This window comes from Gadus macrocephalus, chromosome 2 (genome assembly GCF_031168955.1).
Source record: "Gadus macrocephalus chromosome 2, ASM3116895v1".
Taxonomy (NCBI): domain Eukaryota; kingdom Metazoa; phylum Chordata; class Actinopteri; order Gadiformes; family Gadidae; genus Gadus; species Gadus macrocephalus.
Genome location: NC_082383.1, coordinates 6,804,110 through 6,827,459, shown reverse-complemented (window position 1 = coordinate 6,827,459; position 23,350 = coordinate 6,804,110). Strand labels below are relative to the sequence as shown.

The 23,350-nt window shown below is 42.0% G+C and overlaps 4 protein-coding genes across 8 annotated transcripts in view; 2 read left to right on the top strand and 2 right to left on the bottom strand.

Annotated features, from left to right (window-relative positions):
- Nucleotides 1-27: 27 nt before the first annotated feature.
- mpg (N-methylpurine DNA glycosylase) lies at nucleotides 28-7,276 on the top strand. 3 transcript variants are annotated; one of them, XM_060037796.1, is made up of 3 exons: nucleotides 28-259; nucleotides 5,915-6,119; nucleotides 6,505-7,276. In XM_060037796.1, the coding sequence occupies exons 2-3, from the start codon at nucleotides 6,044-6,046 to the stop codon at nucleotides 6,939-6,941; spliced, it is 513 nt and encodes a 170-aa protein (XP_059893779.1). In that variant the 5' UTR covers nucleotides 28-259; nucleotides 5,915-6,043; the 3' UTR covers nucleotides 6,942-7,276. The 3 variants fall into 3 exon arrangements, with proteins under 3 accessions (XP_059893779.1, XP_059893778.1, XP_059893777.1); XM_060037795.1 differs by lacking the exon at nucleotides 28-259 and adding an exon at nucleotides 3,426-5,631; XM_060037794.1 differs by lacking the exon at nucleotides 28-259 and adding an exon at nucleotides 3,797-5,600.
- Nucleotides 7,277-7,619: 343 nt separating this feature from the next.
- Nucleotides 7,620-20,022, bottom strand: nprl3 (NPR3-like, GATOR1 complex subunit). 3 transcript variants are annotated; one of them, XM_060037791.1, is made up of 14 exons: nucleotides 18,046-20,022; nucleotides 17,685-17,757; nucleotides 16,331-16,369; nucleotides 15,494-15,626; nucleotides 14,985-15,059; nucleotides 13,739-13,892; nucleotides 13,125-13,206; nucleotides 12,328-12,465; nucleotides 11,633-11,789; nucleotides 10,614-10,720; nucleotides 9,925-10,054; nucleotides 9,480-9,666; nucleotides 8,486-8,678; nucleotides 7,620-7,949 (listed from the first exon to the last, which is right to left on the bottom strand). In XM_060037791.1, exons 1-14 carry the CDS (start codon nucleotides 18,206-18,208, stop codon nucleotides 7,775-7,777), a joined length of 1,806 nt encoding a protein of 601 aa, XP_059893774.1. In that variant the 5' UTR covers nucleotides 18,209-20,022; the 3' UTR covers nucleotides 7,620-7,774. The 3 variants fall into 3 exon arrangements, with proteins under 3 accessions (XP_059893774.1, XP_059893775.1, XP_059893776.1); XM_060037792.1 differs by lacking the exon at nucleotides 16,331-16,369 and having other exon boundaries at nucleotides 18,046-20,019; XM_060037793.1 differs by lacking the exons at nucleotides 16,331-16,369; nucleotides 17,685-17,757; nucleotides 18,046-20,022 and adding an exon at nucleotides 15,255-15,342 and having other exon boundaries at nucleotides 15,494-15,631.
- An 814-nt stretch (nucleotides 20,023-20,836) lies between these two features.
- On the top strand, nucleotides 20,837-22,640 carry LOC132447251 (hemoglobin subunit beta-like). The gene is made up of 3 exons (XM_060037804.1): nucleotides 20,837-21,139; nucleotides 21,235-21,457; nucleotides 21,569-22,640. The coding sequence occupies exons 1-3, from the start codon at nucleotides 21,048-21,050 to the stop codon at nucleotides 21,695-21,697; spliced, it is 444 nt and encodes a 147-aa protein (XP_059893787.1). The 5' UTR covers nucleotides 20,837-21,047; the 3' UTR covers nucleotides 21,698-22,640.
- LOC132474442 (hemoglobin subunit alpha-2) overlaps nucleotides 22,442-23,350 on the bottom strand; it is a 5,388-nt gene continuing 4,479 nt past the window's right edge. The window contains exons 2-4 of the mRNA XM_060075151.1: nucleotides 23,103-23,278; nucleotides 22,789-22,996; nucleotides 22,442-22,674 (exon numbers count right to left, since the gene is read on the bottom strand). Of these exons, the coding sequence (XP_059931134.1) occupies nucleotides 22,546-22,674; nucleotides 22,789-22,996; nucleotides 23,103-23,278 (513 nt within the window). The 3' untranslated portion in view covers nucleotides 22,442-22,545. The remainder of the gene's footprint in view (nucleotides 22,675-22,788; nucleotides 22,997-23,102; nucleotides 23,279-23,350) is intronic.

Genomic DNA, 23,350 nt, shown 5'->3' with positions numbered 1-23,350 from the left:
AGCCCAGCCAATCACAGCGCGGCAGGGAGTAGCCGCTTCTCACACGGAGCTAAGCGGTGGAGAGGTGAGCCGGTGTGACTAAGCAATATCCCGATTTCGGGGGTTTCTAGTGTCTTGGGAGGGAGGAAGTCAGAGGATATTAGATGTGTGAGAAGTAATTTTGAAAAATATCTTTAACACCTGATATCTCCGTTGGGGATATTACATTCGCAGATAGGCCTACGATTAGTTTTATTCCTGCAGACCACCACACGCCCAGGTGTGCATCACAAAATAATGTCATGTAATTTAGAGTTAAAGTCTTAAGAGTTCATTTTTTTATTAGAGACATCCAGAGCGATAGAACGATCAATTTATCTTTTCCAAATGTGCAGTCATATGCGAACCACAGAACACAGGTCTAACGTGTCATCCTACATAGGTCTACTTCCTTAGGTCAAGATTGTACTGACTATTTCTGACGATAAAACCGACCTAAAGAGGTTATCAGTGTCCAGTCAGTAATATGATTATTAAGTGTGCCAAGTAATAAAGGGATATGCATGTACACACATAAAATCTCTTGATTCTACAATGTAGCAATTTAAGCTGTTTGTTTTATATACATTTTATGTAGGCTACTCCGATTCTTGCTATTTTTGGGTAGCATCTTCATGGTTGAATACACTAATTGTGAGGCAATTTGGATACAAGTGTCAGCAAAATAAATATAACCTTATGTTCCACATCAATGCCTATACTTGGGGCAAACATTGTGTACAACTGCCATACTAATCATTAAAAACAAGGAAGCGTTACATAATAGTGACATTTACCTACTACCAGAAACTCAGCCCTGGGTAAAATTCCTGAAAATAGCATTTTGGTGTGCGTTGCATTCCCTTACACTCTCATCATTGTGTTTTGAGATTCCTTCCATACTTGCCCTGCTGGGATTTTCCAGTCATGTCTTCATCATTACTCACACAGTGGTCACAGAGGTGTCGCTTAGTAACTGTGTAACAGCCTGAGATTTAAGCCAAAACATGACCCTATGTAGGCCTGCTTTACATTCCACTGGGTTTTGTTTTGTTTATACATTGGAAACAAGGTGTTATTCCAAAAAGCAAACATACATAACATAAAATGTTTTATGTTCTAAAGATGAAACATAAAATGCATAACATAAAATAATGTTTTATGTAAAACAATGTTTACATAAAACACTAAAACGCTTGCATAGAACGTTTATCAAAAAACAAAGTTTACATTAAAAAACCTAAAACATTGTTTTATGTTGTATAGGCCTTTATGTATAATTGCAAGCGCAAGGGCAGTACCGTTCACCCAATACCTTTCTCCTTTAAGGGCAGCTCTTCTGTCTTCTTCTGTCTGGCAAAAATAAGCTCCCAATGTGTTCAGGGGTTCAAGGGCCCGACTAAGTGAAGTACTCCACTCTTTTCCCTTCTTTTTCACTCGAATGTAATAGCGTGGCGTTTCAAGGCCCTTTCCATCGGGAAGCGTTCAGAGAGATGGATACTGAACAGCCTGCGCCCTCTGGGAGCCTTCAAACAGAGACAGAGAGAGATGGATGTGGGGTTGTGGAAGGCTTTCACAGTGACGCCAAGAGGCGCCATTCAGGTCGTCTCCCCCAGAGGAGGTTGCCAGGCAAAAAGAGATCCCTCTGTATATTCTGGTTTCCCTATTGGCTGCATATCCTCAGAGTTCAGTCATACAGCTGGCAGCTGTACTCTGTTTATGGTTCAATTGTGGCAACAGTCATTCAGGATTTTTTATTTATTTTTACCATAAAGAAACAATAACTTAGCCTTGGCGGGATAGGAACGCTGGGTGTACTTGGGGTGGTACTATGCAAGTTGTCATGAAGGGGAATTTCTAGCTGGGGCAGATGTAATTAATGTCTGATGGAGAAAACAGGCAGCACTTTGGTTCATAATGGCCCCCTTGTATTGAACAGCAGTGCGAGCATGTGACCATCTCAGGAGATACAATGTGCTCTTCACATTGAACTCGGAACCAGCATATCCCGTGTAGGGGTAGTAACACACACAGTAACAAGCAGGCAGGCGCACACACACACACACACACACACACACACACACACACACACACACACACACACACACACACACACACACACACACACACGTGTGTCTGTTAGAGAGTCCCCTGTATACAGGACACATGACAGATTCATATGAGCGGGATTTTTTTGTTAGCATGTTCCAAGGGGCAAGGATACCAGCAGCCACAAAAGGCAGAACTATAAAGCTAACACATTTCTTGTGAAGACACAATTGAATGAGGGGATTAATCTGTGCCAATTGTCTGTATGATTAATATATATCAATTGCATCTACCGGCGCGATTAGGAAAATAACAATAGCATCAATACAACAATACAATGCACAAAAAAGCACAGAAGAAATACTTAAAAGCAAATAGTTTAACCAAATACGCAGTGATATCAACGTTCGTTTCACTGTAGTTGAGCAATGTGACGCCCGATGAGGGGCTTATTAGGATGAGCAGTAATTAATGGCGGACTCTTCCCTAGGGCTTGAGGAAGGAGGATAGCCAATAGAAAGAGAGGTGAAGCCAGGGCGCATGGAGCAATTAAACTAAATGACACCAGACCTGCACGAGCTCTCCAGTCCCCCTCTGAAGGCCCATCAATCACATCCAGATAAAAGGGTCAACGGAGAAGGGGGGATGTTTAACCGAAAAAGAACATGGCGAGATGACCCATAAACGGTTTCCTCTTTCCCCTCAACCAATCAGAGAGATGGAGGAATGGCTGAAATGGAAAGAGGAGGTAGAGACGCAACTGCCTACTCACAGGTGACACTCGGATCACTCATAAAAACAAAGTTTGAATAATAACAATTTTGAAATCTGCTTGTCATTTAGTTGACTAACTCACTGTTGGTGATTATACAAAGAGCATCACATTAGTCAAGGTTTGCCGAGTTGAAGTAGGTATATAGGAGATACAATTTGGCCTATTGAAAGATACATTAAACGTATTTATATACACGCATGGGAGGGGTGGGGGAGGGTATCTTGCTTAAGGATGTCTAGAGATAGGCTGGAAAAAAGAATCTAGAAGCGGAAACAAACACCCTACTCGTTATCTTGCTATTGTGTAACAATGACTCAAATGCATGTGACATGTATTTTGAATGTGTTTTTCTAAATGTGGAAATAACTGGCAAACGCCATTCGTCTTGTGCTTTAAGCGAATTCAGGTCAAGCAAAGGGGGTGAGGAGGAGGACGTGCTCACAACTGTGTTTCACAGAGGTCTACTGCGTATTTATTTTTATTTTTATTCAACCTTTATGTTGGGTGATAAGAACTGTAACAAGTTGCCGACAGCCTCCCCTTCACTCTCAGGCTGACATCTAGGAAAAAAAGATGTTCATTTGAGTTAGATGCTTGTTGTTGATTTCATAAAAACAAAAAGCAACCCAGATCTTTGGGATCCCCTTGGTGATTCAGAGGGATGTAAAAATTCTGTGTCAACTCTGAATCGAGATAACAGATGTTGCAATTCAGCTGTGTGTAGTCAGAGCGGAAGATAGTGGTGGTTTCTGAGGTTGACCCAAAACCGTACTACAAAAACAGCCGTGGTCTTTCTTGCAAAAGGCATAACGTATAGAATTACTAACCACAATGATTACAAGTGTAGATATAAATCGTGTACTTTAAAATGTCTCTTGCGCACACACATGCAAGCGGACGCAAATGCATGAATACACGTAGGCCTAAATACACACATGCATTAACACAGAAACAAAGTAGGCAAAAATTGTCTACAGACTACAATCCGCAAAAAATGCAAAATTGTATCAGATCATTTGTCTTCCAGCGTGCTCACAACATGGCACTTGTTAATATAACACACATTCATATTAAACCTTCGACATCTTTCAAAGTGTTACTGGAATGTAAAACTTTTTTTTAAAAAGCAAAAGCCTATCCAAACAAGCCCAGTATAGTCTTCATGCATAGCTTTAAATAGTTACAGAGAATCATCTCCAGCGTAGGAGTAGGCTACTGCCTGCATAACGTCTACACACACAAATCGAAAAACAAGTTCTGCAGTGGTGGATTGTATGAGGTTTGCTGAGGTGTAGATTGTAATGGTATATAGTGGGTTTTTACTATGTGTACCTTCTATTATTGTAATTTATACACAGTGTAGGAATAATCTATGATGTAATTAAAACAGCACAGAGGAAGGATGTTTGAGATTTACTGGGAGAAAACGTTAATCCAAGTCTATAATTTACCTGGTTTAACTGAGTTAGATAATAATAGAGCTTAACTCTATTAAAGTCCCCAAAGCACATTTTTAAACGTTTGTTCTACTCTCTGAGAATAAGAGGCAAAAGAGCTATTTGACTTCTGACTACACTACCGTACACGTCCCTGTGAGAGGCAAAGATGTTTTGAAAACAAGTCTATGTTTAGCCTATATTTAAGAATATATTCTATGTCATGAGTGTTCTTCCAAGCAAAACAACAGCACATGATATTCAAATATAAATCAGAGGCACTGTTTTTAACCGTTGGGCCTATATGAGTCTATAACTGCACTGTGTGCATGGAGCGTGGCAGAGAACCAGGCCCGCTCAGGCACAATGCCCGCTGCCTGGGGCCAAATGGCACTGTCCACCTCCTTGGAAGTGCCAGGAACACCATTGCTATGTATAATGTTTTAATGTATTACTATAAATAACTATGCATTTTCACACAATACAATTAGGGCCGATTATAGACCAGGTGGAAACACATCAGGATGCAAGTTTGCTATTTTGTCTTAATGTCAAATTTATAAGATTAATAAATGACTAACTATAAAATAAATAAATATGTTGAATAGGAAATTACATAATTTAATTAAAGACATATGACCGTCTCTATCGCTCGGCAAAAATAATAAAGCGTTCCCTTTAAGAAGAGAGCGTAATACATTTACTTCCTGTCTCCTTAAAAACAGCTTGTGTACTAGTTTAAAACTCTGTAGACCTAACCATATTTTACTGCCACTAAATGCACATTTCGTTGGGTGTGACTCGCGTAGGCTGGTGGCATGAGCAGCAGTTAAGATCTTGTTACCATTTCACAACATTGTTAAAGCACCCAGCGTGGTGCTTTGTGCACAGCGGTGGGTATCTTTATATCATTTGCTAGGTCTCTAATCACAGCCGCTTAGCCTGCAGGGAAAAAAAACACTCTATAGTTACAGATAAGAATGAGAATTCACAGCGATTTATGTAAAAGGAAGATTTAAAAAAAAACTTGACCCAGCCTTATTACTTACTTACCTTACTCAGGCTGGTTAAAGCGAACCAGTTTCATGGAAGGGAGAAAGAGGAAGATGCCGTCAGCAGCATCGTCACCTAAGCGAACCGACACTAAAAATAATATACAAGTGCCCTCATCTCACTTAAACTCCATTACGTGCGAAAATAACGAAGCCACATCCCGGAAAGAGCGGAGTTGTTATTTCAAAGGGGATCGAAACGAGTCAAGACTTGGAGAGAACTTTTTCAACCAGCCTTGCATTGCTTTGGCCAAAGCCCTCCTTGGCAAGGTACCTCGGTTCTCTGCTCTGCTCATCAAGTGTGGGCGAATATCATGTTCATAGCTGAATAATGCAAACACTTGTCAGTGGGTGGTTAAGGACATGAAGTACCTATTGGAAATGCATATTATGCCATTTGTTGAAGTCTTCCCCTTGAATTCTTTCCCCAACACTACAGTAACGTAGTACAACAACATTAATTGCTTTACACACTGTCAAAAAATACATTGTTCATTTATTCTGCTCTATAGATGGCTTTCTAATGGTGTCATCTCCGGGGGGTCACCTATGTTTGATCACATCCAGTGTTGTTCTGTTACCAGGTGTTGGTGCGGCGGTGTGCAGATGGCAGCGAGTTACGTGGGAGGGTGGTGGAAACTGAGGCATACCTTGGGGGCGAAGATAAAGCCTCTCACTCAGCAGGCGGCAAACGTACAGAGAGGAACACAGCCATGTTCATGAAGCCAGGAACAATCTATGTTTATTCCATCTATGGCATGTACCTCTGCATGAACGTATCCAGTCAAGGTAACAACATAAGCAGCCCTTCCCTTGGAAGTATAGGCAGGTCCTTACATTTTAACTCACTGCCACACTCACACTGTTTGAGTGGGTTTGTTCTCTTCGCCTCATTAAAAATACATTCCTAAAGCTGTGTAGCCGCATTCACCTTCATGTGCGGCTGCCTGTGATTATGACTCAAAAAGAAAAGTGTCTTAAGTGGTTTGGTGTGTTTTTAAATCTTCTAGTTTTTGGCACAAACTCGATTTTCAACCTACTTCTGGCATTTATGGGCTACCAGGAAGGAGACAGAGCGGAGCCCTGCTGACTGACATACATTGTGTGTGTGTGTGTGTGTGTGTGTGTGTGTGTGTGTGTGTGTGTGTGTGTGTGTGTGTGTGTGGGGTTCCAGGGGAGGGCGCCGCAGTGCTCCTGCGCTCCCTCGAGCCCCTGCAGGGTCAGCCCGTCATGAGGCAGCTGCGGGCGCAGGCCAGACGCAAGGCTACGGCCCGGCCCCTGAAGGAGAAGGAGCTGTGCAACGGCCCCGCCAAGCTGTGCCAGGCCCTGGACATACCCCGCCTCTTCGACCGGCGGGACCTGGCCCGAGACCCCGACGTGTGGCTGGAGACGGAGAGCGATGACCCGGGCTTCGCGAAGACTGCGGAGGCTGGGGATAGGGGGGTGGTGGTGGTGGTGGTGGTGGTGGTGGCGGCGTCCAGGGTCGGGATAGAGTCCCACGGGGAGTGGGCGAAGAAACCTTTGCGCTTTTACCTCCTGGGAAACCAGTGTGTGAGCGTGGTGGACCGGGCGGCGGAGAGACTCGCTCTCGACGGGGGCCATAATGAATGATTTAGGCTAGGGGTGGGGAAGAGGGAGAAAGACAATCAGCAGGGTTTCTCTCCACAAGTTATGAAGGCAAGCTGTGGGCTTGATTGGTTTGCCGCCTGTGCACCGTAATGGATTGTGCAGTCGGATGCCACGTGGTTCGGAACTTTTTGTATTTTCTCCCGGGAGAAATACATCATTTTGTACAACTTGGGAGGATGCAGATTCATTCTATTTTTGGGTCATTTGTATACAAATCAATCCCGACACATCTGAACTGTTGTCTGTTAGAGAAATTCAAAGACGCATATTCAAGTGTTTTGTATGTACATATCAATATATAAAATACAATGTAAAAACGTTATGTGGTCTTTATGTTAATAGAAAGCTTCATTCAGAAAAGCGTTCATATTCAATTTGCTTTCTAATCTGTTTTTGCACTTGTATTTGTTTTGTTAACAAATTTATTTCACAGATGTTTGAACTTACTCACTGCTCCCAAACGCTGCAACATCATGTTTGATGTGGAGCTTTTCTCTTCCTCCGCTTACCCCCACCCCTCCTGGGATCGCTCTGGGATGGCAGCTTTAGAGGCCCGGGAAAGATCTTCACAGAAAGTGCCCCTGCGGTGTTCTTGTTACAACTAAACACTCAAACATCTGCGTTTAGATCCAGCCAAGTTTCAAAACACGATTCAAGTAATATGTATAAAATAATTTATTCACGTCAACACATTAATAATCTGTCATTCCCCGGAAGGCAAAAGTTTTGACACATTGTTGTGCGTAGTCGTCTCTCGTTGATGGAGATGTTCCAGAAGCAGAGCCTGCTACCAGTGTGGCAGACCGGGTTCCCCTTCACGCTGTGGCCTCCGTGGGGGACTGGAAGATGGACACGATGGGGTCCTCGTGGTTGGTGACAACAAGCACGCTGCGGAATTTGTCGAACAGCGTCTTGAGCTGCGAGCGGCGCATGTTCTCGTTGTACATGATCTCCTCCAGATGGTGGTGACCTCGAAAGTAGTGCAGCAGCCTGCGCTCCACAGGAAACACGTGACGGGAGGACACACGTCGGGTGGGGTTAGGGAAAGGTTTGCCTCGCCGAGGAATTAATTTGAAGCCAACAGTGTCACTTTAAGGATACGATGACAAACTGAGCACAGACATTCAACATTCAAGACGAAGTGGGGTCTCGTTATACCAGTGGGGAACTGTTTAACTACCGTCAAACTCTATAGCACACGGTGTATAAATAAGATTTGACACTACCTGGCTATAGGCAGATTTGTCCTATGTACCTACATTCGTTTTCAGCGGAATCAACTTGGGCCCCGTTTACTCGAGGACGCGTGCGGGTTACAAACAACAAAATATTTCATCGGAAGTGCCTTTCGTTTAGACGGTGACGGCGTTTTTTGGGGCTTAAAAACGCAAAAATCTGAAACCACCCTCCAGAGTGGAAAACTTGAATATGCTCCGCCGTAGCGCTTCCGTCTACACGGCCAAGGGGGGGGGGGGGGGGTCCTTGGTATTAGGAGGGCTGTTGGGGAGCCCCTTGGTGTGGGTTACCTGGCGAACAGGCGGAGGTCCTCCTGGTTCTGTGCGGCCGGGATGCTGAGGATCACCTGCCTCTCGTGCTCCGTCAGGCTGGCCAGCAGCGTCTCGGTCATCCTCTTGTTCATGGGGGACTCCCCCCCGGGCAGCAGCTCGGCGCTCGAGTTCTCCATGCTGGGGCTCGTCAGTGTCATGTCATCGCTGCTGGCTGCACGCAGGACAAACAGAGGGAGGGCGAGAGGGGGGGGGATGTAGCGGTTGGGGTCACCGCAAAAACACATTTGAGTGGACTGTTTCGGGGAGAGGTCAGAGATTCACGTCACAAACCAGCAGTCCAAAACGGGACATCTTTGGAGAGCCATCACAGAGCCTCGGCTTCTCGGGGACGGTACAGGATATGGCCAGAAACCCAAAACTACAAGGGGCACAGTTACTAACCCTAGTTCCATGTTTTGTTCTACAGAAAAATCCTAATTGATACTAGTCGATGAAGCTTTCACTGTATTTCTACACCAGCCACGTCTACACAGATTTAAAATCGTAGACACGTTTTGACAGTTTACTATTGGTGGGTGAGTTCATGTTCACCAATTATGCAGTGACAGATCCCCGTCTCCAGCCACGTTATTGGTTGAAAGAAATATGAAACAGCAAATTGAAAACACCCCATTCACGCAGGTCTGCCTGCACTGGCCTTCAGAGTTAAGTCATTAAATCCAATGTCTGATTTGTGAGACTAGACATTGAATGATCAGAGAGATACGTCTGGACTGTTCTTGTGGAGGTCAGAGATGCAAAAAACAAGAACCTAGAACGTGTCTGGAGCTTAAATATTAGGGACACACAATGATTACTGGTCCATCATAGGTGTCCAGAAGGTATCCAGAGTTTACTTATCATAGACATTCAATGACTAGCGGTCCAACACAATTTTGGACATGGTCTAACGGGGCGAAGAGGTCAGGGGTCGGAGTCCGAAACGCTCGGAGGTCGAAGCCGCGCGACGTACTCGGGGACCCAAAGCTGAGTGCGCTGGGGGTGCTGAGGCTGCGGCCCCCCACCCTGGCCACCAGGGGGGGCTCCTGCTCCTTGCCGGGCTCGTCTTCGCTGGGCGCCACCAGCAGGCAGACGTAGGTGTGCAGCTGGATCAGCAGGCGCCGCTGAAGCATCCACACCACCATCTGGATCAGCTGGGCCTGGGGAACACAGCAGGATGATTAGAAACAACTCCTCTGAAATAGTCCCCAAAAGATCGGAGACGGATAGTCGCAGGAAAACTTTTTTTTTTATAATGAATGACGCAGATTTCAGATGAGGCTGGAGATTAACCATCTGCAGGACCCGTTAATAATTCATAAGCAATGCGCAAGAGGCAGCACAACAGCACACAAGTCCCAGTGTGTGTGTGTGTATGTGTATGTGTATGTGTGTGTGTGTGTGTGTGTCCGTCCTACCTCATGCACAGGGGCCTCCAGAGGGTTTCTGAACTCTGCTAGTGAGTAGGGCAGGGAGAATTTGGCCAGAACGGACGGCAGGTCGTGATTGGGGTACTGTTCAGCAAACAACTGGGCCAGCGGGGAGTACCTACACAATGTGCCACACATATAGTCCAGTTTACCTCCTTACAAACTGCTCACCTGAGATAAGAGCTCATTCAGCCCGCACACATTGCAATGATTCTTGACGTTTAGCAGAGATGGAATTTCAATTTGAAATTGTTTATGGAAATCGCTATCCGACCAAATAAGCCAGTGTAAACTCCTGCCTTATTAACAACTTAACCCTGACCGAAATCCATTGAACAACTAAACAAGAGGGAAGACACAAATACACGACATATACAGCTTTTGTAGAAACCAGCCAGAGTAACCAGATTTGGAATGTTGTCAACCGAAAACAAATCCCACCCCTTCCTCCATGCCTCCCTCCAAGGTCACTCCAACAAAACAAACGACTAGTTTGCTAGCTTCGGCAACATGTCTGCCTCACCTGGTGGAAGACTCAGGTATTGTTTAATGACGGCAATGTCAACCAATATGAGAAAAATATATACTTACAAAATAAATTGCCTACCCTAGCTTTAACGTGTCTGTAGTAATGCACCTGGGCTAATAGGGAGGTGGGAGCGCGTAGGGTCACTTACAGGCAGATGTCAGCATGCGGGGACAGCATGTAGACGTTATTTTCACACAATGGGTAGATGATGATGGCTTTGCCCCAGTATACCAAGTGTGAAGCAATTTGAAATATCTGAAATATACAAAGTATGAATTAATTAAAAAGGTGCATATTGATTAAATGTGTATATGTACAGCATAATATATTTTTTAGATTATACCTAGTTATACATTACCGCCACTTGGGCAAGTAATTGCGAAACCTAACCTTGTGCAACAAAATTGTGTCTGAGCTATATGAATATTGTCCACTAGATGGCGATACAACACAGACAATTATATGTACTCTTCATATCTGCTAAAATTACTCAAATACGATTTTGAGACGTTGGGGATCAATATATAGACATCAAAAAAAAACTGCTATATATATATATATATATATATATATATATATATATATATATATATATATATATATATATATATATATATATATATATATATATATATATATATATATATATATATATATATATATATATATATATATATATATATATATATATATATATATATATATATATATATATATATATATATATATATATATATACCGATATACCGATATATATATATATATATATACCGATATATATATATATATATATATATACACCGATATATATATATATATATATATACCGATATATATATACACACACACACACACACATATACATATATATATATATACACACACACACACACACACATATATACATACATACATACACACACACACACACACACACACATATACTTCACATAAATATTATATCATATTTCATTCATGAAACATGAGCCACATTTTTGTTCAACGCAAAAGCTTTCAACCGCTGCAGCCATCATGTTTATTTATAAGCTGCAATCCTTTCCCTCACCAGAAGGTGTCATGAGAGCTTCCCCTTTCATAGCATGAAAAGTACCATTGCACTGTTAACAACCGTGTTGTTAACATTGGCGAAGTCGCGCTGTGCTGTACCTGAAGCAAGGCTAGGTCGGCGTCCTGGGCAAGCTGCTGCAGGTTCTTGACGGGTGAGCAGGTCTTAATGAGGCGAACCACAGCAGGGGAGCAGTCCAGAGGTAGCTGGTTTAACAGGGCCTTCTCGCTGTCCAGCAGCAACAGAGCGTGGTACGGCCTGGAAACCACACACACACACACACACACATTAAAACAGAATAACAAATCAATTGTGGGAATTCCTGAAATGATCTTAATAATAAAAAGAAAAAATATATATAGATAATTTCAGCTGTATAATGATTGATATTGTATACCGATTGTGCTTACATTTTACTCATATTACTTTTCTTGTTTTTTCTTCCCTTCCCTTTTATTTTCTTTCCTGTGGACACATTTAGTTATATTGCCCCTGCTGTTTCGAGTGAAGTTATGTGGCTGTGTTTAGGAGTATGTGTGTGATATGTGCTAAATTGTTTTTAAAAAAAAGTATATTGTATAATTAAAGTTACCAATGGGGGGCGCTGTTGCAGACACTAAATCTCTCTTCTCTCAGTTGGAATCAAACTGTGGTCATTCTCAGTGTAACACAAGTAGTGCCTTTTATGTCAGGTGTCTATGAAGACCAAACTCGACTTCTTCCAAAATATTGATGCAACAGAAATTACACCCTTCACATTACGATAAAAAACTATACATCGAAACAAATGACAAACCTTATTGCTTTGAGACTTTGTTCCAACGCTTCTGGGTGAATGTAATTGCCTCCAATCCGGTGGATCTTATGAGGTAAACAGAAGCTCACTTCCAGCCAATCGTTGATGTGTAGTCTCACTACTCCGGTGGTGCAAAGACTACAAGAAAGATCCGTGATCGGTTAATCGGGTGAGAATTGTTCATGATATATACAACGAATACAGAGAAACAATTTAGAAGATAAAAACAATGTATTAAAAAAACAAGGGCAAGTTTGTTTAACCTTTTTTCATATTGATTTCCGAACAGGGACATGAATTATGTTATTACGTTGAGATAGAGAGATAAAGGTCTATGATTTAATTCCAATCATTAAACATGTGGTTTCAAGAAGGTTCAGAATAGCTTCAGTCTAAGGGGCAGCGTCGTGATGTGCAGTATCATTCAGGCTGGCAACTTGTCAGCTGAAGACCCTCTGCAACGCTGATAAGACCAAGTAGCTGAGGCGTTACCCAAAATGTACTTTATGGGTGGTGCCTCGATAAGTGACTTCCTTGCAAACACCATATAGATGTGCTTGTATAAAAATATGTTTCTGTTAGATTCAAAGTCTGCAGAGATTATGTACTTATATGCAGCCGTTTGTCAATTTCCCCAAGGGTTTAATAAATAGGAATTTTCCATTTCATTATCAAAACATTTTGTTCAAAACAATTATGCACAATAAATCCTACAAACACAAATGCCATTACAACAACCTTTGTTGAACATCGTTATACGAATGCAAAGAGGTGCGAAAAATACAAATGTCCAACACCTGTCATAAGCCTCCTTCAGATCCCGGGCCAGCTTACATTTAGGAAGAATTTGCCGGAAAGGAGACTGGGGGCTTTCATCAGCTGGTATCAAAACAACACAAAATAAAAACACATTTAAGCTGAAATGTACAATCACAAGTTACATTTTTCATTGTCACCCAAAAATGTGGCCTGCACTATGTCAGTTTCCTGGTTAGCAGTTTCTAGTGGCTTGAGTTGTGGCTACACTACAAGCAGACACACTAACACAAATTCCCTGGATGGATGACTCGTGATTGGGCACGTGTTGTTCCTGAGAAACATTTAATTCAGATATTTCTTAACAGAGTCAAAAGCTGCATTGGAAAAGCAACATGGTGCAGCTTTAAACAATGATATTAACCAGGGGTGTAAAACATATTTTCACGCCGGGCCACATAAGCATTATGTTTGCCCTCAAAATAGATGGTTGTAACCGTAAGACTATATAAATGTAACTGTTCCTTTTTTGTTGAAGATTTGCTAATTCATTTGAAGCTCTCGCGGGCAAAATAAAATGAGCCGGATTTGGCCCGTGGGCCTTATTTTTGACACCTCTAATACAAACGGTTTAAAGAGGTGTAGGAGGCCTCACTCTCTGTGATGTTGGTGATCTCGTCCTGCACCGCCAGCATCAGCTTGGCCTCGCGGGTCAGGTACTGGCAGCGCCGCTCCTCGTGCTGCAGGGCTATGGCGATGCGGCGGGACAGCTTGTGCATGGAGCCGATAACCGAGGGGTCCGCGTTGGCCTGCGGGGGGGCGCAGACACCAGAACCGCACAGTTACTCACGACTCTGGGACGAATGAATCATTCACTCGGATGGATTAATTAATGGCAATTGATGGGGTGGGACGTTGGTTAAAGAAACAGCATTTAAAGATGTAGACTGCATTACTCGCCTGACATTGACGTTTTTTTGGTTAAAAAAAAAAGCAAGAATATTTTTTAGATGACGTTCAACATAGTAATCAACGCCTATTTATCACTGAAATACTTCTGTCATTCCGAGAAAACAGGGGCAAGGGGGTTTAACCTCCATTTTGAAGTGTTGAACAATTGAACAAAAGAGAACTATGCTAACTATGCCATTTTGTGTGGGACAGTTTACACAAAAAAAAATTAATTGTAAAAAATATATATAAATTCATTGATTGAGCTGAAAGAAAGAATCATCACAGTGGCTGGGTCATGCTGAGGACACATACTGAGAAAGCAATGCAGTGGTTAAAAATGGTCGCTGCCAAACATGACTTTACAGAGCATGACTCAGCACTTTATTGTCTATTACCAGTATGCTGGTATAAGGTGGTTACAGATAGTGACTCTGCTCTTCTGTCCGGGGGTGTGGGAGGCAATGTTGGGCATCGCGATTACCCATCTAAAATAACACACCCCTTTTCTTAACTCCCCACCCACTTAGTTATACACTCAGTATACTTGATAATTTTGAACACCCTTCAAACTTAGCCACTTGATAATTTACAATTTACACATGGCTTTGTTTGCCCCGTTGTTTGTTCCATTTATCTTGTCTAGTCCTTACTTAAGCATTTACCTTCGCGTCTATTTTTGTAGTACTTTGTATTTTTATTGTATTTGTTATCCTGTGTTTTACCACTACTGCTGGGCTGTTGCAACCAACACATTTCTCTTGAGGGGGATTAATAAAGTTGTATCTTATTTAATCTAACCCTTTTAAAAACACCCAAAAATGAGTACACAGCCTTCGATTTACTTGATGAATTTGCAAAAATAAAATAAATTTTCAGTACAAGCAGACCGCCTGAATTGGGCTGTGAGGCACAATAGAATAACCAAATAGCCAAAAGTACTTCCATACCCTCAGGGCAAACACCACACTAAACAGGATCATGGTCGGCATTTCCCTCTTTGGAGAAGGATCCGATTTGGAAACCTAGCAGATGGAGGAAAAGGTCACTTTCAATAATAAATCAACTTCAGTAACCACCAATATTGACTCTACATTTGATTGCTTTTTTAGGTTGATTGTTATCCCCTCGTTCATGTTGGTTTCCTTCCACACCATAAAGACAAACATGTTAGGTTAATACTCCAGCCTGAGCACTTGAGCAATTCTCCGGAATTAGACCTGCAGTGGGTCCCCGGGGCCCGTAAACGGCCCCTGGCCCCTGCACCTAGTGACGGGTCAAATGCCTCTTGTACAGTGTCTTGTACGTCTGCAATGACCATAAGGTAGATCGTTATTCTTGCTCTTTATTTCCTCCAACTGAGTGTCCAGCAACAGAGTTAATCAGCCACTATAACTGGGGTTAAATGTTAGATCAGGCCCAACCGTCCTTGAAGCAACCATGCAGCACACATCATTACCTGAATGACGTGCGGGTGCTGGAGGAGAGTAGGGTGGCCCACAAAACGCACATTGTCTATTTTCAGCTCAAACTTCTTCCCACAAATGTCAGACTTGGTGGCCAGGATTGTGGCAAGGATAATGTCGGAGAACCTTGAGGAAAGAGTAAAAAATGTTTTACCAAAAGGTACATGTTAAGAGAATGTGAAAGCTGTCTGTGTGTCTCACACACTCTCTGTGTGTGTGTGTGTGTGTGTGTGTGTGTGTGTGTGTGTGTGTGTGTGTGTGTCCCACTCTATGAGAAGCAGAGGGGTTTTGGTAATCAGATGGATCTGTCCTGAAGCATGATTCTCAGTTAGGTGTTAACCATAATACTGAGTGGCGACTGGTCAGGAGACCCCCAATGTGGAAATGTGTCAGAGTCATGCTTGTTGTAGCTCATGCCGTAAACCAGATTAACATAATACAATAATAAATAATCGTAGTAATATTTAAGAGTAGGTAAATATTCTGGACCCCATCAAGCTAGTGTTTATCAAAAGGAGGTGGATTTGCTTAGAATAATTTTTATTGTTTGTGCACTTCGAGAGCCACATGTGTAATTACACTTGCATGGTGAAATGAAAATGAATTAAGTCAAACAATTATTTTACAGGAACGACACAGGACACAACTCGAAATACAGATTTTACCCAAATTAGGGATTCATTGAATGGAGGCTACACTAAGATTCTCTGAGATTGGGTTTCCACATTAGACAGCAGTAAAGCCTGGGTTAAAACAAACAAAAAAAAAGGTGGAGGAAGACAGGGGTGATCTATATAGAGTGAAGCAGCTTTAGAGCTATGTGGTCTTACCCTGACACCAACTGTTCGTCAGTTAGTGGAGTTTGCTCCCTGAAACGGGGAATGGGGCCATAAGCAAAAGAAGAGGTGCAAACAGAAATGGGACAATGCAACACACACATGGACTGAAGTTGTGAAAAAATATGCTTACTATGCATATTTCGCCGTACCAAGCAGACTGAGAAAACTCCCATTATCGACTGTATTTTTATCAACCTGAACCTATAACCAATTTTCTCTGAGCAGGAATAAATGTTGACCAACATTAAAGTGGATAGTCTATGTATAACTTCCGTGATACTTCCATGGACTATTTGAATTTCAGGGATATTGTGTAAATTGAGGAAAAGATAGACATATCATGATATCTAGTGTAAACTCCTTACGATGACAAGATACAACCTTAAATTATGAAAATTTGCTATAATTATCATTACCATTTAAATTAATGGGATGGCACTCAAGACTGTTCAGAATGGTATTTTGAATGCATAAGCACATCACGTATTCATGAATATCGAGTAAAATTCCCTATAATTATCTCAATACTAAATGTGATCATAGTGCCCATCCCTAATTTGCCATGAAACAAGAGAGCCTTCACAAGCCTTGTTGTCTCCATTTGAGGGCGGCTTCATCAAGGTCATTTAATCTGAAAGAAAGTGTCTGATGCTGAATATATCAGACTTATGTGAAGATGTAAATGCAAAGCTCAGGGCATGTCCAATGTGCTGAAGATGACATTTTGCCCCCCCCCCCCACACCAATACTTTTGTTAACTAAATAATGTCACTAACTTCAGCAATAAAAACTTCAGGCTGTAAACTCTGGTATTCCACACTTGATATTATGCTATACTACAGAGTAACATACATGAGAGAGCAAATGGATGATAATACATTTGTACAAATATTAATTGTATACAATTATACTATAACGAAAGGTATGGTTGTCCTTAAATAATAGGCCAATTATTATTATATTATTTTTCCACTGTGACTGATATAGTGGGCTATTTGGTGAAACAGAGCAGCAGAGATTTGTTTTCCACCAATCCTTTCCTAGTCATTTTATATGTATTTTATATAATTCCTAATAATCTTAGTTTCAGGAAAATGTTTCTACCTTTCGGTATATTGCAGAATAGACAGAAATGTTAGAAGCCAAGGAGAAAATAAGAATACATAAAAGGTGACAAACAAGGCCAAATAGCTATTTTCACAGCAGCCCGAATTGGTATGAGATGGAAGGTCGCCATGGCAGAAAGCAACTGACACATACTTAACAACTCGATTAGGAAATATGTTTAATGCAGAACTGTGTTCAATACAAATGTTAAGCAGCAAACAAACAAAAAAATCCATACCTTGAATCTCCATCCTGATCTTCAAGCACATCCCCAGTTGTGTTCACCAATGCATATGGACTTCGTTGTTTAGCTTGAGAGAAACAATTATTATCTTACTTTGAATATATACCAATTTCCGCTACGAAATGGCACAACGATGTACAAAACAATAAAGGAGTTAAGTTTTAGCGAGGGTTGTATGTGGAAGTGGATGTTTCTGCCACTCAGACTAGCAGTTGATCTACTCAACTATACATGCGTCAGATTATGATTAGCCTCGCTGAATCAAGATCAAATTCATAGTCAGGTGTTTAAACCGGTCGATAATATGATGATGATGATGATGATGATGATGCTGCTGCTGCTGATGATCTCTTACCTGGGGACGACGGACATTCTGCGAGCCTCTGGAAGGGGTAGCGGAAGAGCAGCTTGTTTCCTCGACTGCCCGAGCTGACTAATATGACGCTGATGGGGCTGCTCGGGTCGCCACTTCGGTCCATGGACTTCTGCTCCTCGAGTAGCTCGGTGTTGTTATACATGTCTGCATCCCAGAGGCTAACACGACACTAATATGTCCGGAGCCATACATCCATGTTCTCTGACCCAATGCTTTGCTGCTGGTGCAAAGTTAAGCTCTCTCACTTCCGTTGGCCTCACTGTCATTTGCGTTTGGGCTCATGTTTGCGCCAGCCATTGGTCCATCGAGCTGTCAATTGCGCCCTTTGACCCGGGTCGTGACAATTCCGCCCAATCACAGCTCAAGCGTCTCCTGATTCCCCGGCCCAAATTGTTACGGTTTTCGTCTTGTACATCGAAAGAGTTACTGGAGAGCCTGTAAATTGAGGCTGACACTTTTAAAATCTGGTGATCTTAAAGATTAGTGTTGAATTTTATTCAACCAATGTATCCTATCGGGCAAAAAGGAAAAATATTGAAAACCATAGACGCTTGTGTCGGTAAAGACAGTAGTGAAAGCGGCGTTGCCATTGTTGTGTGTTACATTGAAATGGGTTCGCAGGGCAACTGTGACTATATTCAGTAATTCCGTATATACTAATGAATTAAATAATTTTCAGTATCAAAATCCAATGGCTCTAGAAATGCTTTTGACGAATCAGGACATTTGGAAAAGTAAATGGATGAATTAGTATGTGAATCATGAAATGACAATTGCACACCTTTATAATATTTTCTCACGTTTACTAATATTTTACTAGCCATTCTGCCTCTGCGAGACTCATCTGCATTTTTCCGCTCACAAATGACAAGCCCCATATGCGCCTTCACTTTTTTTTTTTTTACCACATATCTTGGTGAAATGTGGAGCGAAAGTGCACCTGTGCACCTGTGACCTGTGTAGAGCCATAGGAGGCGTGGGGATGCTGTTCAGAGATGGACAACCCGTTTGCCCAATCGCAAATTCTGATTACAGTTCTGATTTTATTCTCTGAATTCTGACTTTAAACTCAGAACTAAAAAAACGGGATCCTCGAACAAGCAACACCTTTTTACATCCGATTTCTTCGGTAAGCTTTCCCCTGTAGTAGGCTATGTCAACGTGACTCTCTCTCTGAATTTAGGTAGGCTACTCCCTTTAGAAAGTTGGATTACCCTGTGAGATTAAACTCCAAATTCCGATTTTCATTTTAAGAATTCTGACTATATTCGAAGAATTCTGACTTTAATCAAAAAATTCTGAATGCAATCTCGGAATTAAGATTTTGTCCATGACAAATATTATGATAGAGTATCAATGGGTTTTGCACCTTATGCAACTGGAGTTTTTCTACATTTTGATTAGTACACTCACTGGCATTTGTGCACCTGCAATGAAGAATTGAAGAGAGGGTGTCACTGTTATATTGTGCAGGAGAGAAAAAATAAATCCTAAAAGTTTGCAACTCCCAAAGCATTTTTTTAAATTAATGCATTAGACGTGAATATGTGTCACATTCCAACCCGAGGAGTGTTCAGTGTCACGCTTTGCCTGACCAAAGCGTGAGGAGCACTCTTTCTTCCGCTCATCTTGAATGGAGGAATAGCACCAACAGGGGGCGAGACGTTCTCCCAGCATTTGGTGAAATTGTTACGTAGCCTATTAATCTTTATTATCTGAATGGGAAATGCAATATTTTAGGACAGATACAACATTAAACGTGTTTCTAATAACATTTCTAGCGAGAAATATACTTTTCCCTTGCATTATCTTCAGTCAGTGAATGTGTATGATCTTTATTAATCTTGATTATCTGAATGGGAAATGCAATATTTTAGGACCGATTCACCATTAAACGTGTTTCTAATAACATTTCTGGCGAGAAATATAGGTAGGCCTACTTTTTACTTGCATAATCTTCAATCAGCGATTGTGTATGATATTTAGTTTTATAAATATTAGGAAGATTTTATCGGCTCGCTCGCATGTTTCAACGACGTCAGGTTGCTAGGGACGCTGTCACGCTGCTTTCGCTATACTAGCAGCTCACGTGTTTTCTGTGGTTGTGTTATTAAACCGTTACTTTATGTAACTTTTAGTGATATCATCTTGTTAGAAACACGTATATCTGAGAGCCTATAGGTCACGCTTTGGGTCAGGCAAAGCGTGACACTGAACACGCCTTGCGAGGTGGACAAACGTATCTATTTCACGCTTTGGCGTGATACCGGGTTGCACATTCACACGTTAAGAGGTATAACTTCGCCCAACAAAAAAGGACAGATGAGTAAACATGTTTATATGTTGACTCAACAGGGATAATATTAGTTGTTGTTATGAATGATATAGGCCTATACCATGATTTTTGAGAAAAGTTGATCCAGGGGAGAATAAATATTTGAAAGCAAATACAGGATTACTGCACAATATTCCATATGAATTGTCACTTGGTGCCTGAATGTTTTTTCCTTTGCATCAATAAAGCAGCCCAGCCAATAAAAACATTTCAACCATAAAGTGAAGCAGAAAAGGCACAATTGAAAAATAAAAATTCCGTATGGATGTTACTTGAAGCAACTCACACATCAAAAGATGACATGCAAGTATAAGACAAGTTAAGATTAATCAAATGTTAAACCATTTTACTGCTACAATTGCAATAATAAATAGTAATCTCGGTTATTAAGCAGGTCGTAGGCTAGGCCTATACTCACTAAATAAACCGACAACAAGTAGGGTTAGGGCTATCAATTATTGCGCAATTTAAAAAGGCAAAATAGGCCTAGTTCTGCTTTGGTTTATCGTCTCTGCAACATCTCAAGAAGGGGGCTTTGCCAGTCAACCGTGACTCACACCGTCCACTCGCTTATGGGAGCGGAGAAAGAGAAAAGCATAATCCAGTGACCCAATACCAGAGGAAACAATCACCACAGCCGGCAAAAATGGTAGAGTGGACAGAATTTGAGCGCGATACAATCAAGGACATCTTCTCTAAGATCGACTATGACGTGGTGGGTCCCGCCGCCCTCACAAGGTAGGTTCATCTTGCAAAAAAATGTTTTGAACTCCACGAAAGATATTGATATTCCCAAATTGTAGGTTGTCTCACATTTTGTATTCCTCATCCAGGTGCCTGGTTGTGTACCCGTGGACTCGGAGGTACTTTGGAAACTTCGGGGCCCTCTACAACGCCGAGGCAATCATGGGCAACGAGATGGTGGCAAACCACGGGAAAAAAGTGCTCCACGGACTGGACCGAGCCGTGAAGAACATGGATCACATCAAGGAGAGCTATTGCGAGCTCAGTCAGCTGCACTCCGATCAGTTTCACGTGGACCCTGACAACTTCAGAGTAGGCCTAAGCAAGCCTCAAATGATTCTGCATGGATATCACCACCATGATAAATAGATATAAATTAGACACGTTTTAATGGGAATGTTTTTTTTTTTCGTACCCCCACAGCTGCTTGCTGACTGCCTTGCAATCGCCATTGCCACCCAGTGGGGCAGTGCATTCACCCCGGACATCCAGGCCGCGTTCCAGAAGTTCTTGTCCGTTGTCGTCTTCTCTTTGGGAAGCCAGTACCACTAGTAGCGCTGCATGGACAGTAGGACTACCGTGAACAACAACAACTACAACAAATGCACTGTTCGTTCAATTCAGAGGACCGGGGAACTTTCCTCTGTCAAAACCAATAAAAAAACATTACCGTATGTTTTTCACTCTGTAGCCAAAATATCCTACTTAATTATAGGCTCCTAAGGCTATTTATTCAACTAAACAAAACTTAAATGTGCCATCATAGGGCTGGGCTTAGAGAGTGGGATTGGGGAGGATGCTCGTTTGCGCCACCCAACAGGTGCTCTGATTGGAGGACGCCATCTTGGAACGTCTGAAATTAACGCGCAACAGGTGACATTAGGTCATGCATCGCTTAGAATTACATGTTATTTGCATTGACCTGTATTGTAGTTTGAGGCTAAGCACGATTTTTTCCAAGAAGACCTGAGATTATAAAATCGAGTTTACACCACGTTATCATGAAAAGCCTACACTACAAAATTATTTTTTCTAATAACATTAACAGATAACTAAGCAGTAAGCAAACAGAGTCTACTTTGCAATCAAAATAACTTATAGGCCTACATATATTTTATAAATATTTGCTAACAATGCTATAATCCGTCTAGACGTTTAACCTGCATATTATATAAAATATTATTTGAAGGCTATATTATTTGTGAAATCAAGGTCAAGCGAACAAGTTGAAAAGGACGTGGTTAACTGCGCGATTCAACCGCAATGGAATGGAATAATGACAATGGAAAACAATAATGATGGGATTCAAACTTTTATTCATATGTTTTCAACAGAAGACTCAACAGGAACCTGATACTTTCATCCATCCTATTGTCTGCCTATATCCGACCGATCTCAGTTTATCGGTACTTCTCGGACAGAGCCAGGGCCAAAGCACACAGGAACTTGTCGACGGCCAAATGAGCCATTGGGGTGAAATCCTCAGGGAACATAATAGCCATAACCACCAAGATGTTGAGTGAGAGAAGCTGTAGGAGGAAAAATAGGAAAAATACATTACCTATTATTATTAAAAGACCTGGATAATAATAATAATATCACATTGCGTTGAAATTGATTTCCATCACTTTCCTACCACTGACCTTGAAGTTGGTGGGGTCAACTCTCAGCTTGAAGGCGTGCAGCTCGCTCAGAGTGAGAAGACCCCTTTCCAGGTCATCCATCTTGGTCACAGCATCTCCGATGCCCATCATGATGGTCTTGCCGTGCTTCTTCACTTCAGAGGAACCAGGGCTGAGGCTCTTCCAGTGGCTGAAGTAAGTCTTGGTCTGCGGGTACACAGCGAGCATCCTGGGAGGGGGAGGGGGACAAGTAAATACATTGATAAATAAAAAAACACAGCAAATTGTTCACGTTTTTCCCCCTAACTGTAATTGTGTGACTGGAGTAAGCATACCTTGAAAGAGCATCGGCGCCGATAAGCTCGGCCTTCGCGGACATCTTGCCCCAGAAGAGCCTGACGGTCGCCTTGTCCCTTGGTGTGAGACTCATCTTGAATAGTGTGGTCAGATTGGACTCTGTGGCACAGTTCAATATGTAGCTAATTCGCCGAAGTGGGCTCTTAAATATGGACTAGGGAGTGGGCGCAACCGGGGTCCACACCTCCGAGATAGAAGACGCACGGTGGCCCGTTCTGGACGCGTT

Coding starts and splice junctions, on each gene's coding strand:
- mpg (XM_060037794.1), top strand. CDS start 5,364: ATGGAAGGGAGAAAGAGGAAGATGCCGTCAGCAGCATCGTCACCTAAG. Junction 5,601..5,914: donor CCAAAGCCCTCCTTGGCAAG/GTACCTCGGTTC, acceptor TTCTGTTACCAG/GTGTTGGTGCGGCGGTGTGC. Junction 6,120..6,504: donor CATGAACGTATCCAGTCAAG/GTAACAACATAA, acceptor GTGGGGTTCCAG/GGGAGGGCGCCGCAGTGCTC.
- nprl3 (XM_060037791.1), bottom strand. CDS start 18,208: ATGTATAACAACACCGAGCTACTCGAGGAGCAGAAGTCCATGGACCGA. Junction 11,790..12,327: donor CAAAGTCTCAAAGCAATAAG/GTTTGTCATTTG, acceptor TGTGGTTTCCAG/GCCGTACCACGCTCTGTTGC. Junction 10,055..10,613: donor CCGCATGCTGACATCTGCCT/GTAAGTGACCCT, acceptor CACATTGTGTAG/GTACTCCCCGCTGGCCCAGT.
- LOC132447251 (XM_060037804.1), top strand. CDS start 21,048: ATGGTAGAGTGGACAGAATTTGAGCGCGATACAATCAAGGACATCTTC. Junction 21,140..21,234: donor GGTCCCGCCGCCCTCACAAG/GTAGGTTCATCT, acceptor TTCCTCATCCAG/GTGCCTGGTTGTGTACCCGT. Junction 21,458..21,568: donor TGGACCCTGACAACTTCAGA/GTAGGCCTAAGC, acceptor GTACCCCCACAG/CTGCTTGCTGACTGCCTTGC.